This window comes from Rhinatrema bivittatum, chromosome 1 (assembly GCF_901001135.1).
Source record: "Rhinatrema bivittatum chromosome 1, aRhiBiv1.1, whole genome shotgun sequence".
NCBI lineage: Eukaryota > Metazoa > Chordata > Amphibia > Gymnophiona > Rhinatrematidae > Rhinatrema > Rhinatrema bivittatum.
In genome coordinates this window covers 219,196,472-219,213,915 of record NC_042615.1, presented here as the reverse complement: position 1 = coordinate 219,213,915, position 17,444 = coordinate 219,196,472, and the positions used below count along the sequence as shown (strand labels likewise).

At 45.6% G+C, this 17,444-nt stretch overlaps 1 protein-coding gene across 1 annotated transcript; it reads left to right on the top strand.

The window, feature by feature from the left end:
* The first annotated feature begins 14,916 nt into the window (after positions 1-14,916).
* Positions 14,917-16,466, top strand: ADRA2C (adrenoceptor alpha 2C). Its single transcript, XM_029591862.1, has one exon. It carries the CDS (start codon positions 15,033-15,035, stop codon positions 16,437-16,439), a length of 1,407 nt encoding a protein of 468 aa, XP_029447722.1. The 5' UTR covers positions 14,917-15,032; the 3' UTR covers positions 16,440-16,466.
* The last annotated feature ends 978 nt before the right edge of the window (positions 16,467-17,444 follow it).

Sequence of the window (17,444 nt, the reverse complement as noted above, 5' to 3'; positions counted from 1 at the left end):
TAAGTAGATGATAAATTAGAAACTACAATGAGAATCATTAATTTCTTGGAATCAACAAAGGCTTTTATCTGTTCCAGTACATAAAAAACAAAGCAATCATTATTATATCTCACAATGCATTTGCAAGGGTACATCAGGAAAAAGGTCACACCTATTACTTGGGTTTCTTGGAGTAAAGCCAAGAATCTTTCTTCTTTCCTGCATCATCTTTGAAAGATCTGGAAATATTCTAACTTTTTGACCCATAAACAAAGCATTGGAATTCTTAAAATTATTTTTCATAACCAAACTCAAATCATACTCTGTAAAAAAAAGAAACCAGTAAAGTAACTCTCTCAGATACTTCTTAATTGGAAGATTCTAGAAAGGTGGTCAAATTAACATCCAAAGCTTCAGTTTGATTAGAAGAATGAGATGGCAAGAAATATATTTTATCCACAGTAAGGGTAGAATCAGAGGAAAAGGCCAATATATACAGAAGATATTGTTTAAACATAAAATGAAAAGATTAACAAACGTAGATTCAAATGGTGCAGTTTGTTTTCTCTATATTCATATCTTCTATTCAATACATTACAATCTTGAATAACTGAAGCTTGCACTCTTTTAAGAGACTTAACTTCTCCTTCCACTTCTGTAATTCTCCCCAATAACTCTTGATACTGAGAGACACAGCCCTTAGCAATATTCTTAACATTGGAAACAGCAATTACCTTGTAATCACAAGAAGTGAAAGCTTTCCCAAGATTTACCATAAGATCCCACAGAGAGTCTGAAGAAAGGAAGACCCCACTGTACTGAAGACTCATAGGATATATACAAATTTCATCATTGGACACAGTAGAAGCTGTGCCCTGGCTATACGTTCCAGAAATGCTTCCAGCTGGTAACGGAAGCACTTGCGGAGAAGCTCAAAATGCTGCTGCTCCCTCTTTTCTGGCATCAGGCTGAACCTCACCGGGATCCGCCACCGATGCCTCAGCTATTGAGCCTCATATCGCCAGAAACAGCCAGTCATCTAAGAGGCTGAGAGATGTTTCATCCACAGCCAAATTGAGCTCTCCAACGCCAACCTCCGCAACAGAAGCCAGGACCACTTCCGAACCAGAGTGCAAACACTGTTGGATCATATGTTGTCCCAAAGGAAGAAAAGGCTCCGAGGGAAAGAGCCAGACTCTTCCTTTACATTTAGAAGTCATAATAGCACTTTCTAAACAGTATAGAAGGAAAGGTTAAAGGCAAATAAAGTTGAATCAACAGCGGGGCAGCAAACAGGCTTGCATTCAGACCACCATCTTAACTCAGCCTCCAAGCAAAACCCAGGAGTTTTGTGTTTTCTATTAACTAGGTAGTCAGAAAGGCAGGCAAAACCCAGGAGTTTTGTGTTTTGCATTAAATAGATTGTGGGAAAGGCAGGTAGAAAACAGAAGTTTGTGTGTTTGGTATTAAATAAGTAGTCAGAAAAGCAGGCAAAAAACAGAAGTTTGTATGTTTGTATTAAAAAGGTAGCTGTAAAGTAGGCATAAGCTAGGAGCAGTGTATACCTAAGTAAAAATGTTGAAAAAGGTCAGTTGCTCACCTTGGAAAGGTGTTAGAATAGTGTTATTGATTGGATTAGGCATCAACATTTGTTAATCAGAACAGCAGTGAGTCACTCAGGATTACTAACCATAGTGTAAATGTCCAAAGGGATTGGTTTGTACTAATTTACCTTAGAAGCGCAAGATATATTGCAAGGGAAGAGCTCAGTAACCCACAATCCAGTGAGAGCACTGAGAGGAGAGGATCACTTTGCTGGTGACTGAAAAGAATCAGTAAGTACTGCTTAAGGAAATTTTTAAAATGTAAAAGTATTGTTACAGTTTAGTGGATCCAATAATAGAAAGTAATAATCTTACCCTGAATGGAGACTGGAATCTACTTTGAAGGTAGCTCGATAGATAGGATTGGTCCTTTCCTAAGTTCAGTCTAGTAGTCCAGGCAGACAGCAAACAATCCAGTCCAGAATCTGAACCAGGGTCAGGGCAGGCAGTGAACAATCCAATACAGGGTCCAGTCCGAGACAAGGCAGAGCAAGGAGAAGCACCAACATTGAAACTGTACTTTAACCAGCCTGTTGCTGAGGCAGAGGAGTGTGGCATAGATGGTGTTTAAATCTTCAGTGTTCCCACGCTACCGCAGGAACTTTTGGTGAAGATGCCCAGTGTGATGGGGGGGGGGGGGGGGGGGGGGGAGCCAAGACAGAGTGTGCGTCCCCTCGCACTGCTCTCAACTGCAGCCCCCACCGATGGTCATTGTAGCATCCTGCTTGATTCTTAACAAGTATTGGGGAGAAGTAAAACTATTGGGGTATATTATTTTGTGTGTTTGTATTGAATAGCTAGTCAGTGGGCAGGCAAAAACCAAGAGTTTTGTGTGTTTTGTATTTAAATAGGTAGTCAGAAAGGCAGGCAAAAAACAGAAGTTTGTTATTTGTATTTCCCAACCCTCCCACTCCTCTCCCACCTACCCCTAGCTCATTCTTTAATTTATAGGCAGGTGACACTTTCACACTAAAAAAATTAAAAAATTAAAATAAATAAGTAAAATATTTTTAAAATATTTAAAAAATTAACCATCCTTTTAAATTAAATTCAGAAATTCCCCACACCTTATCAAGAGTTTAATCATTCCCTTGTAGGTCACAACCAGATATAGAGTGAATACACAAATGCATTTAAAGGGCTCAAATTGTATGCAGGTCCCATCGCAACCTATAACTTAACTAGGAACTGAACAATTTTAAGTTGAAGGCAGCAGTCCAGCAGCAAGAAGAGGGCCTCCCAATATTCTGCATCAAGTGTCACATGTATGATTTTTTACCTGCCGGTGAGAAATTATACATGTGCATCATATGCAAAGAGTTCATATCTCTCAGGGAATGAGTCCGATGTCTGGAGGCTAGAGTGGCAGACCTGGAGGAGATGAGGCAGACAGAGAGGTATATAGATGAGACCTTCAGGGACATAAAAGCCAAGTCCCAACTCCAGTTTGGCAGCCCTGGCAATGCCTTGGAGGAGGAAGGTCTCATGATCAGAGATCATCAACCTGGTGCAGCAGGAAATGATCCAGTAGCAAAAACCTGCTCTCCAGGGAGTGCATTATCCTCTCGCACTGAGGATGAGTCTTCTAGGGCTACTGCCCAAGAGCGAAGGGTTAGATCAGCCATCATAGTTGGTGCTTCATTTATTAGCAATGTAGACAGCTGGGTGGCTGGTGGGAGTGAGGATTGCCTGGTAACATGCCTACCTGGTGCAAAGGTGGTGCACCTCACATTTCACCTAGATAGGATTTTTTTTAATTCTTTATTTTCAAATTTTGAAATAGTTCCCAAGACTACATATCTTGTACAGTAAATCAGAAGTTTACAAGAGAAAATAACAAAGTAAGTGGAATATAACAATAATCCAATACCAATATAAATTTCAACATCAAAATTATAGGAATTTTGGGAGGTGGAAATAAGGGTGCTAATTTGAAGTATTATTTAAAAAGAAAAATATATACGTCAAATAGTGTTACAACCATTTTCTAATAACTTAAGCTGAGCCTGTAATGGAAGCCTCTTGGGTACAAGCCATTAAGAAAGCTCTCTGTTGTTCGGGCTCCTGAAATATATAATTAGTATTTAAATGTTCATACAGCACTTGCATGGATATTTAAGAATAAAGCTGGCTCCTAGTTGTAGGACATCAGGACGCATCCTAAGAAACTCTTTTCGACGTGTTTGAGCCACTTTAATAACATCAGGGTAAATCCAAATTGAATGACCATAGAAGACTGTCTATTTCTGAAGAAAAGTCTTATAATATGGTTACGATCTGAAAGAAAAGCAAATGAGATCAACAAAGGTTTACTTTGAATTATTTCTGTATCCAAAGTCATTTCAAATAGATTAATTATATCCAAAGTTGGTTTTTGAGTTCCCACAGATTCCTATTCTTCTACCTGGGCCCTTTGTTGCAGGTAATAGGCTTTAACAATTACTGGTGGTGTGGCTGTATCTGGGATTTTTAGTATTTGCTTCATATAAGTTTTACAGAGTTCTAGAGAAGAAATTGATTTTATCAATGGGAAGTTTAACACTCTTAAGTTGTGTGCCCTGAGAGCATTTTCAATGCCTTCTAATCTTCTATTGGTAATCTTCTCAGACACAATTAATTTTTGTTGGATATTTTCAGAGGTGGTAATCCTCTTATCCAAATCCTCTACTTGTTTGCCACCCCTCGCCCACCTACCCCTAGCTCATCCTTTAATTTATAGGCAGGTGCCACTTAAAAAAAAACAAAAAACACCTTATTGAGAGTTTGATCATTCCCGTGTAGGCCACTACCAGACATATAGTGAATTCACTAATACATTTAAAGGACATTAATTAGACACATTCCTACTCCCATAGCAATCTAAAACTTAAATAGGAACTGAACAAATTTGAGATGAAGGCAGCAGTCCAGCAGCAAGAGGGGGGCTTCCCAGTCTTTTACATCGAGTGTCACATGTATGATTTTTTTACCCGCCGGTGAGAAATTGTACATGTGCATGCGATGCAAAGAGCTCCTGGCTCTCAGAGAATGAGTCCGATCTCTGGAGGCTAGAGTGGCAGACCTGGAGGAGCTGAGGCAGACAGAGAGGTATATAGATGAGCCCTTCAGGGACATAGTAGCCAACTCCCAACTTCAGACTGGCAGTCCTGGTGCTGCCTTGGAGGAAGAAGGTCTCATGATTGGAAACCATCAACCTGATGCAGCAGGAAGGGATCCTGTAGCAAGGACCTGCTCTCCAGGTGATGCATTGTCCTTTCACACCGTGGATATCTCCCCAAGGCGTACTGCCCAGGAGGGAAGGGTTAATTCGGCCGTCATAGTTGGTGATTCGATTATTAGGAATGTAGACAGCTGGGTGGCTGGTGGGTGTGAGGATCGCCTGGTTACATGCCTACCTGGTGCGAAGGTGGCGGACCTCACGCGTCACCTAGATAGTATTTTAGACAGTGCTGGAGAGGAGCCGGCTTTTGTGGTACATGTAGGCACCAAAGACAGGAAAATGTGGGAGGGAGATTCTGGAAGCCAAATTTAGACTCTTAGGTAGAAAGCTTAAATCCAGAACCTCCAGGGTAGTATTCTCTGAAATGCTCCCTGTTCCACGCGCAAGTCACCAGAGGCAGGCAGAGCTCCGGAGTCTCAATGTGTGGAAGAGACGATGGTGCAAGGAAGAGGGATTCAGTTTTGTTAGGAAGTGGGAAACCTATTGGGAAAGGGAGAGTCTCTTCCGAAGGGATGGGCTCCACCTTAACCAGGGTGGAACCCAACTGCTGGCTCTAACTTTTAAAAAGAAGATAGAGCAGCTTTTAAACTAGAACAAAGGGGAAAGCAGACAGTTGCTCAGCAGCGCATGGTTCGGAGAGAGGTATCTTCAAAGGATACTAATGATGCATTAGAATTAGGGCATCCCAACAGTGAGGTTCCAATAATAAGAAAAGTAGTCCAAGTGCCTGTAACTAAAAACTCAGCTGAGCTAAAAAATTCTACCTTATCCCTATCAATTAAAAAGCAGAATGAAAATACAAACAAGAAACAAACTTTGAAATGTTTGTATGCTAATGCCAGAAGTCTAAGAAGTAAGTTGGGAGAATTAGAATGTATAGCAGTGAATGATGACATAGACTTAATTGGCATCTCAGAGACATGGTGGAAGGAGGACAACCAATGGGACAGTGCTATACCGTGGTACAAATTATATCGCAATGACAGAGAGGAGCACCCGGGAGGCGGTGTGGCACTTTATATCCGGATTGGCATAGAGTCCAACAGGATAAACATCCTGCATGAGACTAAATGTACAATTGAATCTTTATGGGTAGAAATCCCTTGTGTGTCAGGAAAGACTATAGTGATAGGAGTATACTACCGTCTACCTGGTCAAGATGGTGAGACTGATAGTGAAATGCTAAGAGAAATTAGGGAAGCTAACCAAATTGGTAGTGCGGTAATAATGGGAGACTTCAATTACCCAATATTGACTGTGAAAATGTATCATTGGTACATGCTAGAGATATAAAGTTCCTGGATGGAATAAATGACATTTTTATGGAGCAATTGGTCCAGGAACCGACAAGAGAGGGAGCAATTTTAGATCTAATTCTCAGTGGAGGACAGGATTTGGTGAGAGAGGTAACGATGGTGGGGCCGCTTGGCATCCATTGCTCCTACCATTTGACAGGGGCTGACCAATGGCACCGGTAGCCCCTGTGACATAGAAGGTCAAAGGCTATCAGTGCCATTTTGAATACCGGCAGCCGAGGGTATGAGTGCAGACGATGGCTCCCGGACCCCCTGCTGGACCACCAGGGAGTTTTGGTAAGTCTTGGGGGGGGGGGGGGGGGGGTAAGGAGGGTTTAGCCAGGAAACGAATACGAATTAATGCATAAACGTATCGGGGGCCCCCTCTTGCCGAATTCAACGTATCTGCCCCCACGAATACGAATCCCGAATGCAAAGTATGGCATCCCTCTGCAAATCCCTATTGTTAAATACCATCCTAGAAGCATAGTCCATATGTTTTCCTTGCATTAAGAAAGGTGGAAGAAAGGTGAAATGATTGCCAGCATGGCTAAAAAAGTGAGGTGAAAGAGGCTATTTTATCCAAAAGATCTTCATTTAAAAATTGGAAGAAGGATCCATCAGAAGAAAATAGGATTAAGCATAAGCATTGGCAAGTTAAATATAAGAAACTAATAAGACAGCCTAAGAGAGAATTTGAAAAGAAATTGGCCACAGAGGAAAAAACTGACAATAAAATTTTTTTTAAATATATCCGAAGAAGAAAGCCGGTGAGGGAGGTAGATAATCTAGGGATAAAAGGAGCACTTAGGGAAGATAAGGCCATCACGGAAAGATTAAATGGTTTCTTTGCTTCAGTGTTTACTGAAGAGGATGTTGGGGAGATGTCCATTCCGGAGACGGTTTTCAAGGGTGATGATTCAGATGAACTAAACTAAATCACAGTGAACCTGGAAGATGAGGAAGGCCAGATTGACAAACTGAAGAGTAGTAAATCACCTAGACCAGATGGCATACACCCGAGGGTTCTGAAAGAACTAAAAAATGAAATTTCAGACCTATTTCATTAATTTGTAACCTTTCATTAAAATCATCCATTTTTCCTGAAGATTGGAAGATGGCCAATGTAACCCCAATATTTAAAAATGGCTCCAGGGTGATCCGGGAAACTATAGACTGGTGAGCCTGACTTCAGTGCTGGGAAAAATCATGGAAACTGTTATAAAGAATAAAATCACAAAACATTTAGATAGATATGGTTTAATGGCACACAACCAGCATGGATTTAACCAAAGGAAAGTCTTGCCTCACAAATCTCCTACATTTTTTGAAGGGGTGAATAAACATGTGGACAAAGGTGAACCAGTAGATGTGGTATATTTGGATTTTCAGAAGGCATTCGACAAAGTCCCGCATGAGAGGCTTCTAAGAAAATTAAAAAGTTATGGGATACGAGGTGAAGTCCTTTTGTGGATTGGAAGTTGGTTAAAAGACTGGAAAAAGAGAGTAGGATTAAATGGACTGTTTCACAGTGGAAAAAGGTAAACAGTGTGGAGTGCTTCAGAGATCTGTACTTGGACTGGTGCTTTATTTATTTATTTTTATTTATTTTTAATATATTTACAAATGATCTGGAAAGGGGTATGATAAGTGAGGTGATCAAATTTGCGGATGACACTAAATTATGCAGAGTGGTTAAATCTCAAGTGAATTGTGATGAATTGCAGGAGGACCTTGCAAGGCTGGAAGATTGGGCTTCCAAATGGCAGATGAAATTTAATGTGGACAAGTGCAAAGTGATGCATATAGGGAAAAATAACCCTTGCTGTAGTTACACAATGTTAGCTTCTATCTTAGGATTTACCACCCAGGTACGAGATCTAGGCGTCATAGTGGATAATACTTTGAAATTGTCGGGTCAGTCTGCTGTAGCGATCAAAAAAGCAAACAGAATCTTAGGAATTATTAAGAAGGGAATGGCTGCCCTATGTGGTAAGGCTAAGGAAGTTAGGGTTATTCAGTTTGGAAAAGAGACGACTGAGGGGGGATATGATGCAGGTCTACAAAATCATGAAAGGATTTGAAAAAGTTAATGGAAATCGGTAATAGGGATGTGAATCGTTTTACGACGATTAAAATTATCGTCCGATAATTTTAATATCGTCTTAAACCGTTATGAAACACAATACAATAGAGATTCTAACGATTTATCGTTATAAATCGTTAGAATCGTGAGCCGGCACACTAAAACCCGCTAAAACCCACCCCCGACCCTTTAAATTAAATCCCCCACCCTCCCGAACCCCCCCCAAATAACTTAAATTACCTGGTGGTCCAGCGGCGGTCCGGAACGGCAGCGGTCCGGAACGGGCTCCTGCTATTGAATCTTGTTGTCTTCAGCCGGCGCCATTTTCCAAAATGGCGCCGAAAAATGGCGGCGGCCATAGACCAACAGGATTCGACGGCAGGAGGTCCTTCCGGACCCCCGCTGGACTTTTGGCAAGTCTTGTGGGGGTCAGGAGGCCCCCCCCAAGCTGGCCAAAAGTTCCTGGAGGTCCAGCGGGGGTCAGGGAGCGATTTCCCGCCGCGAATCGTTTTCCGTACGGAAAATGGCGCCGGCAGGAGATCGACTGCAGGAGGTCGTTCAGCGAGGCGCCGGAACCCTCGCTGAACGACCTCCTGCAGTCGATCTCCTGCCGGCGCCATTTTCCGTACGGAAAACGATTCGCGGCGGGAAATCGCTCCCTGACCCCCGCTGGACCTCCAGGAACTTTTGGCCAGCTTGGGGGGGGCCTCCTGACCCCCACAAGACTTGCCAAAAGTCCAGCGGGGGTCCGGAAGGACCTCCTGCCGTCGAATCCTGTTGGTCTATGGCCGCCGCCATTTTTCGGCGCCATTTTGGAAAATGGCGCCGGCTGAAGACAACAAGATTCAATTGCAGGAGCCCGTTCCGGACCGCTGCCGTTCCGGACCGCCGCTGGACCACCAGGTAATTTAAGTTATTTGGGGGGGGGTTCGGGAGGGTGGGGGATTTAATTTAAAGGGTCGGGGGTGGGTTTTAGCGGGTTTTAACGATTTTAGCGGGTTTTAACGATTTTAACGATTTATCACGATATTTTACCCCCTCCAAATGGCAACAATACGATTCCCTCCCCCTCCCAGCCGAAATCGATTGTTAAGACGATCGAGGACACGATTCACATCTCTAATCGGTAATTTACTCTCTCAGATAACTGAAGGACTAGGGGCACTCCATGAAGTTAGCAAGTAGCCCATTTAAAACAAATTGAAGAAAACATTTTTTCACTCAGCACATAGTTAAGCTCTGGAATTAATTGCCAGAGGATGTCGTTACAGCAGTTAGTGTAACTGGGTTTAAAAAAGGTTTGGATAAGTTTCTAGAGGTAAATCCATAAACTGCTATTAATTAATAAGCAATAGTAGTTGAGATTTATTTAATGTGTGGGTACTTGCCAGTCCACTTTGGACTACCCATTGTTGGAAACAGGATAATGGGCTTGATGAACCCTTGGGCTGACCCAATATGGCAATTCTTATGTTCTCCCCTTCATGAAATCAGGCTATGCCATTGTTTTCATATTGAGCCATGCTGCCAATTAATTACTGGACCAAAGAAGACCCACTGTAATTTGAACAACACTTTCACCAGTTTTAAAAATCAGATCCAACATGTCCCCTCACATGTAGGTTCTGTTTCTCATTGCCTGGGGACCAGAACCTGAAGGAAGTCCAGGATCTCCCTACATAAGCAATATTCATTACTAGTATGACATTCAGCAGGTTAATTGCTCCTACTGGCATCACCTCTGTCTTACATTCTGATACAGTAAAGTGTGCGGGAGAGCCGGCACTCCGAGGCAAGCGCCTACTCTCCCAACGCGCACCCAGGCACCTCTCCTGGGCGCGCGATTCAGTATTCAAATGAGGGCCCATGCTAATAAGGAGGCAGTGGCTGTCAGCGGGTTTGACAGCAGAGGCTTAATTTTACCGGCGTTGGTTGTTGAGCCCACTGACAGCCATGGGTTCGTAAAACGGACACCGGCAAAATTGAGCGTCCTTTTTCCAATCTGCAGGCCATGGGCAGATTTTTTTATTTTGTCGGAGGGTGTACAGAAAAGCAGTTTTTTCTGCTTTTCTGTACACTTGCCCGGTGCTGTCCGAAATTAAAATGTGCGGCTTGAGCGTGACTAACTAATAGGCTCATCAACATGCATTTGCATGTGATGCGTGCTATTAGTTTTGGGAGGGTTGGCCGCGCGTTTTCCACATGCTTTTATTACCCCTTACTGTATAAGGCAGTGGTTCTCAACCCTGTCCTGGGGACCCCCCCAGCCAGTCGGGTTTTCAGGATATCCACAATGAATATGCATGAGAGAAAATTTGCAAACATGCAAATTTTCTCTCATGCATATTCATTGTGGATATCCTGAAAACCCGACTGGCTGGGGGGGTCCCCAGGACAGGGTTGAGAACCACTGGTATAAGGGGTAATAATAGCGTGTCGAAAACGATACAGAATGGTGCGCTCAGGTCGAGCGCACCATTCTGTATCGGCCTGATAGTATCTATCTCATAGATTGGTGTTTCTCAACCAGGAGAACATGCACCCTTGGGAATACCTGGAAGTCTGTCAGGGGGGGCGGGAGGGGGAGGGGGGAATCATACCACCACCACACTGAAGGCAGAAGCCTGAACTGCAGAATGCAACCACCACTCCTTCCCTGCCATTAGTTGCCATGTTCTGATCTGGAGAATTAAAATGGAGATATTAGCATCACTGCTGCTGCACAGGAAAGGGGAGCCTGAGGCTGTCATCACTAGCACGAAAGGAAAGGCAGTTGGCTGCAGACTAAAACAGGAACAGCAGGCACTCTGGAGGACAGTGATAGCATTCTGCTTCCTTTTCCTCCAGTCTCTCTACTGCTCAAACTTCCTGACTAGAAATGAAGCTTTGAAAGGGATATGAGGAAGAGAAAGCAGCTCCAGAAACAGGAAGTGCACCACTTTTATGGTCCCTGGAATGCCTGATGTTTGTTTAGTCCTGTGGCTGGCTGCTTCTCCTGAATACCACTACTTTGCTTGTGGTGATTGCTGTGTTGCTGTTTTTGAATTGCCACAGGAGAGGGGTCAAGGAAGAAAGATGGAGCAGGGAGGAAAGCAAAGAGTGGAGATGGGGGCTGTGAGATGGAGAAAGCACATCTCCATATATAATCCTGCTTTCCAGCGGTGGATTCCCGATGAAGACCGGCCCGGGAATTCGCCGCCCGGGCCAGCCCAGGAGATACCACGTGGTCTGCCGAGCGCAGCTCAGTCACGGCCGCACTCGGCAGACCACGTGATTAGAGCGACCGGCGACCCGGGGGGATGCCCGATCCACCGATAGGCCAATCCGCCCCTGCTGCTTTTCCCCTGTGGAGCCAGGGCTAGTGCAAGGGTGTTAGGTGCCACAGGTGAACCATACAAACCTGCACTCCCCAGGCCCCCCTCACACACACACACACAAATTACAAAATATTCACTTTTAATAACAGATTTTACATGAAAAAGGACATTCAAAGTACAGTTTTCAGAGGTAAAACTATCACTTACAACATGCATATTGTATTTATATGCACCGCTGAAGTGGCAACCAGAAAACTCTGCAAAAAAGAAAAGAAAAAACACGTGGATCCCATCTGGTATTAAGTGCCTTGTAACGTGAATTGGGATGGGAGTGGAGGAGACTGGGGTGGAGAGAGGTAGATGAATTGAGAAGGGATTTTGAAGGCTGAATGATTAAAGTCTAATAGGGTAGGGAGAAAGGAAAATGGAGGTGTGGGGAAATATCTAGACACAGGAAGATGGAGGCATGAGATGGGGAGAGGGATGGGTGAGAGCCAGCAAAGAAGAGATGGGGGGGGGGGGGGGGCAGGGGTGAGAGGAAAATAGAGTAAGATGAAGAGCGGGAAAGGGTGAAAAATAGAAGAAAGGTGAGAAATGAGAAGGAAGTAATGCAGAGAGATTTCTGGAGAAGAAACATTGAGAGAAATGAAATTTAAGAAAGATCTCAGAGACAGATGAGGGAGATGGATGAAGGAAGGAGACAAGCATTGGAGGAGAAAGAGAATGGAAAGGAGAACCAGGGCACAAAGTTAGAATGCAGACAAGATAAAAGCAGTGAAGAGACAAAGGGGAAACATCCCTTACCTCAGGGGTGGCTAATTCCTGTCTTCAAGTGCCACAAACAGGCCAGTGAATATTCATGAGATAGATTTGCATGCCAATTGAAATCTCATGCATATTCATTATGGATATCCTGAAATCCAGGCTTGTTGGTGTCTCTTGAGGTCTGTGCCACCCCTGTCTTATATCAACACAGAGAAAAAATAAAAGTAAGTAAAGTATTTGCTATCAAAAGATATCAAATGGTGCTTTTGTGATATACATTTAGAATTTTTGTGAACCGTGAGTACATATGACATCTCAAATTCTTGAAAGGGGTACGTTTGTCATGAAAGGTTGAGAATCGCTGTCATAGAGGACGTCCTCTAAAGTCCTCTGTCCTGCCTGTCTAGAGTTCTGCATCTCACACCACTGTAAAGGATTATTTAATTTGCTGTTTTAGGGTACTTCATAACACCCTCTTCTTCTCCTGTTTTATCTTCATTTCTATTACTTTCATCTCTTGCATGAAAGCTACTCCTCCCCCTTTCCTATCTTCCTCTTTGTCTTTATTGCACTACATCTCAGCAAGTCTGGTAATATCCAGTTCAGTTTCTTACATTAGCACAACCACATCCAGTAAATTATTAGATAACGTTCAAGCAATCATGGCCTTCCAAGTAGTGCTCAACCCTGTCCTTACTTCCCTTTTTTTGCATCTGTTCCCTCCTTATCCTCCCTCTCTTTTTCTGATACATGAACAGATTTCACGCTTTGGAGGATTTTTACACTGACTTCTGTGCCTGAGAAAATTATGTGATTGCTCTTTACCTTGTCTTATAAAAAATGTTTGCACTAATATTCTCAAGAAAGAGAATAACAGAATTATTGACATTTGGTATTTAAAAACAGCATCTTAATACATTTCATTATCCACTAGAAAATAAGTGTATCTGACATTTATAAAAGTTATATGTATGCAAAAGATCAGGAATCAATAAACCCATATGGGTTAAATATTATTGACTATGAATTGCAAGCCAAAAAAAAAAAAAAACCAACCCTCCATGATCACTAATGTTAAAATATGCTTAATGTGGAATTATATTTTTATGTAACTACTGTGCATTGTTTTGTGCAATACTAGCTATTACTAAAACAAATGAAAACCATCTTAGCCTCTATCATCAAGAAAAATAACCGGAATCTGTAAATATTTGACTACATTTTTTTTTATAGATGGTGCAAAATTAATTTTTAATTACGTGTTGCCAGCTTATTATTTCCCCAATTTGAGTTACAATCAGAAGTGTTTGAGGTGAGTAGAAAGAGCAGGATTGCTGATTGGTTTTACAGCCGAGGTTGTAGGTGGATAATTTGAATAATTGATATCAGAGGGGAAAAAATCAGTAATTTGGTGTTGAAAATAATAGAAATGTTGCGCGGCATGATGGAAAATCCTGCTCAGGCTGTTAGCACCACAAATATACCGCTAGGCTCTGGAAGTTTCAATAACTCTTGCAGAGAAAGGTTAATATTTCCCGCGTTCTTCCCGAGAATGATAGATCTGACTTCCCAGCTTTCAAGTGGCATTCGCTTGCCAACCTTGTGCGAGGAAAGAGTGACCTCAAGCGTTCAATCGTTTATTAGCGTTCACCAAAAGCTTTCTATCGAACAAACCCAACCGTCAATGAATCAATTGTGAATAAGTTGCAGAATAACCAAGCACAAGGCAGACCCGATCGATACCAATGAGGAACATCTGTTTTTGTAATTCCCTAGCCCGCCTTTCACCTCTATTGATTTTCCAGGCAGAAAAGTGAAGCGTGCGTTGAGCTCGCTTCTTTAAAACTATGAATGAGCACATGGGTAATGGGGATGGAGGTGGTTTTTTTTTTTAACCTGGAGAGGGAATGGATCCTGATGTTTTGGAAGAGTGACGCAACGTCCCTCGCGTTTCTTGCAGCCCGGAAGCCGGGGGGGGGGGGGGGGTGCACATGGCCTGGCATTTCATGACATTACATGACACATTACATGAGGTGCCCTCCTCCAGGGGGGCTGTTCAGCGTCACTTGAAGCTGTGACTACGGTTCAAGCTCTAGAAAGCGCAAGAAACGCAAGAATAACCCACACTTACCAGGGATGCTAAGGGAACACAAACCCCAATGTCAAGGGAAAATACTACAGTCTGCCAGCCTAAGGCAGAAGACGGGGCTCTCTAAGCCCGGCAGCAGTGACTTCAGCCGCGTGCCAGGGAAGGAGCGCCAGGGTTGGCAGGCACCCGCCACAGGATAGCACTGAGCGCCCAGCCCTCTGCCTGGGAAGCATTTCTGCAGCAGCCGAGCAAGGGGGGGCAGGCAGCAGGCAATGGGGACGGGGTCTCTCCACCCCGCAGCCTGGGGCCCCTGCTGGAAACCGGAAAGGGCAGCTGCTTAGGAGGCGACCCGAAGAGCTCGGGGGGCCATCTCGGGATCCACCTTCTCCCCTCCTGCGTGGCTTTCCTCTCCTCCGCTCCTGACACTGCCCCTTGCAGGATCGCCGTGACCCAGAGGAGAGGGGGGGACGCCAGGATGATGGATACAGTGCGCTCTCGGATGTGGTTGTAAATACTTTTTTTTTGGGGGGGGGGGGGGGGGGGGGGGGAGGGAAGCGGGAAGAGCACAGAGTGAACTAGCACTCGTGTTGGAAATATGTCCGTGCCTTGACCTGCTTTGCTCCTAGGCGCCCGGAAGCCCCGTGCGAGGAGGAAGAGGAGCCCGTGCAGGATGGTGGATGACAAAGGCTGAGGAGGCGACCCCCGGACGGGCACGGGCCGAGCGGGCAGGGCGCGGGGCCGCGATGGATGTGGCGGGGAACACGACCGCTGCGAGCGCGAACTGCTCCCTCTCCCTGCAGCCCGCGGCGGCGGGAGAGGGGCAGTACTCCGCGACGGCGGTGGCCGGCTTGGCGGCCGTCGTGGGCTTCCTCATCGTCTTCACCATCGTGGGCAACGTGCTGGTGGTGATCGCGGTGCTGACGAGCAGGGCGCTGAAAGCCCCCCAGAACCTGTTCCTCGTCTCCCTGGCCAGCGCGGACATCCTGGTGGCGACCCTGGTCATGCCCTTCTCCCTGGCCAACGAACTCATGGGCTTCTGGTTCTTCGGCCGCGTCTGGTGCGACATCTACTTGGCCCTGGACGTCCTCTTCTGCACCTCCTCCATCGTGCACCTGTGCGCCATCAGCCTGGACCGCTACTGGTCCGTCACCCAGGCCGTCGAGTACAACCTGAAGCGCACCCCGCGGCGCATCAAGGGCACCATCGTGGTGGTGTGGCTGATCTCGGCCGTCATCTCCTTCCCGCCCCTGATCTCCATGGACCGGCAGCCCGAGGACCTGGCCTCCCCCCAGTGCCGGCTGAACGACGAGACCTGGTACATCCTCTCCTCCTGCATCGGCTCCTTCTTCGCCCCCTGCCTCATCATGCTGCTGGTCTACGCGCGCATCTACCAGGTGGCCAAGCTGCGGACGCGCACGCTGTCGGAGAAGCGGCCCGCCCGGGAGGGCTCCTCGCAGACGGAGAACGGGCTGAGCCGGGGCGCCCCCTGCAAGGCGCCGCCCGGCGAGCCCCGCCAGAACGGCCACGGCCCCCCGCCGCCGCCGCCCTCCCTGCCCGGCCGGCGCCGCGCCGCCGAGCCGGACGAGCCGGACGAGCCGGAGGAGAGCAGCGCCTCGGAGAGCCGGCGGCGCAAGAGCAGCAGCCGCGAGGAGCCCCCGGAGGCGGCGGCCGGCGGCGAGCGGAAGAGCAGCCGCGGCACCGCCTACTCCAAGCAGTCCAGCCGCCTGTCCCGCGCCAGCAACAGGTCGCTCGACCTCTTCTCCTCCCGCCGCCGCCGCGGGAGGCGCGGCAGCCTGGGCCGCCGGAAGGCGAGCCAGGCCCGCGAGAAGAGGTTCACCTTCGTGCTGGCCGTGGTCATGGGCGTCTTCGTGCTCTGCTGGTTCCCCTTCTTCTTCAGCTACAGCCTGTACGGCATCTGCCGCGAGTCCTGCGAGATCCCGGCCACCCTGTTCAAGTTCTTCTTCTGGATCGGCTACTGCAACAGCTCCCTCAACCCGGTCATCTACACCATCTTCAACCAGGACTTCCGCAGGGCTTTCTCCAAAATACTTTTCAAGAGAAAGAAACGGAATTTTGCGCACTGATGCTCGGCGGGACTGGTGGAGGGGGGGGGGGGGGGGGAGGATGGGGCTGACTACTAGTACTGCTCAGTGCTTACCATGAAAAGGGTGAGCTGCAAGCTGGATAAGCGTCGAGTTCGAGAGAACAGGGATGAACAGCGAGTGCACTGTCCGGTTACAATAAGCGCTTGCAAGTCTGGGCGCTGCGCTGGCGCTGGCAATCTGTCATCAACAGAAAGGTGTTTGGGGTTTTGTTTGGGTTTTTTTTTTTTTAACATGTGTGCCCAAATAAGACAAGCGAAACCCTTTGGCAAATCCAGCGTTTGTATTCTACAAGCACGGGATATACCTTTGTATTCCGTGTCATTCTTGGGTCTCTTTTGTACTTCAATTAGACATGCAGCAAGAAAAATACCAACCAATCGGATCAGATTAAAGACCTTCGTCTGCTAGGAATTTATTTGCCTTGTGTTGCTTTTTACTCCTTCCTGGTCTTGTTTTACGCCAGTTTTTGTTTCATTGTACAAGCACTGACAGGAGTTGCTCTCAGATGTGGACTTATCTTTCCCTTGTTTAATTACATACCGATTTTAATTTCTCCATTACAATATGTCTCAATACAGTAATAAAATCGTGAGGCGCTAACTTCTGCAGAAGCTTTCGGAAACCTTAATTCCATCCATAGCATGTATATTAATCAGGAAAGAACCTAAAAAAAAAAAAAGAAATGTTTTCTTGAAATTGTTCATGGTTAGCCTTTTTAGACTCTCAAATGGGTTTTAAAGTTAGAATGTTTTTTTTTTTTTTTTCAGAATGGTTAAAGCAAACAACCCCTTACATTAAAACTATTGGTACACAGGTATCAGGAACAGAGATCTTGAGTTTCTTCCACCCTATTGGAGATAAAAGCTTATCACAGATATCCATCTTTCCCAAGGGAGGAGGATTAGAGAGATTCTTTGCCTGTATGTCTGTCTGCTTTTTTTTTATTTTTTAAGTTCTTTCTTTCAAGCCTCAATGCATTTGCCC

Excerpts from the sequence above, each read along its gene's own strand:
- ADRA2C (XM_029591862.1), top strand. The coding sequence starts at position 15,033 with ATGACAAAGGCTGAGGAGGCGACCCCCGGACGGGCACGGGCCGAGCGG.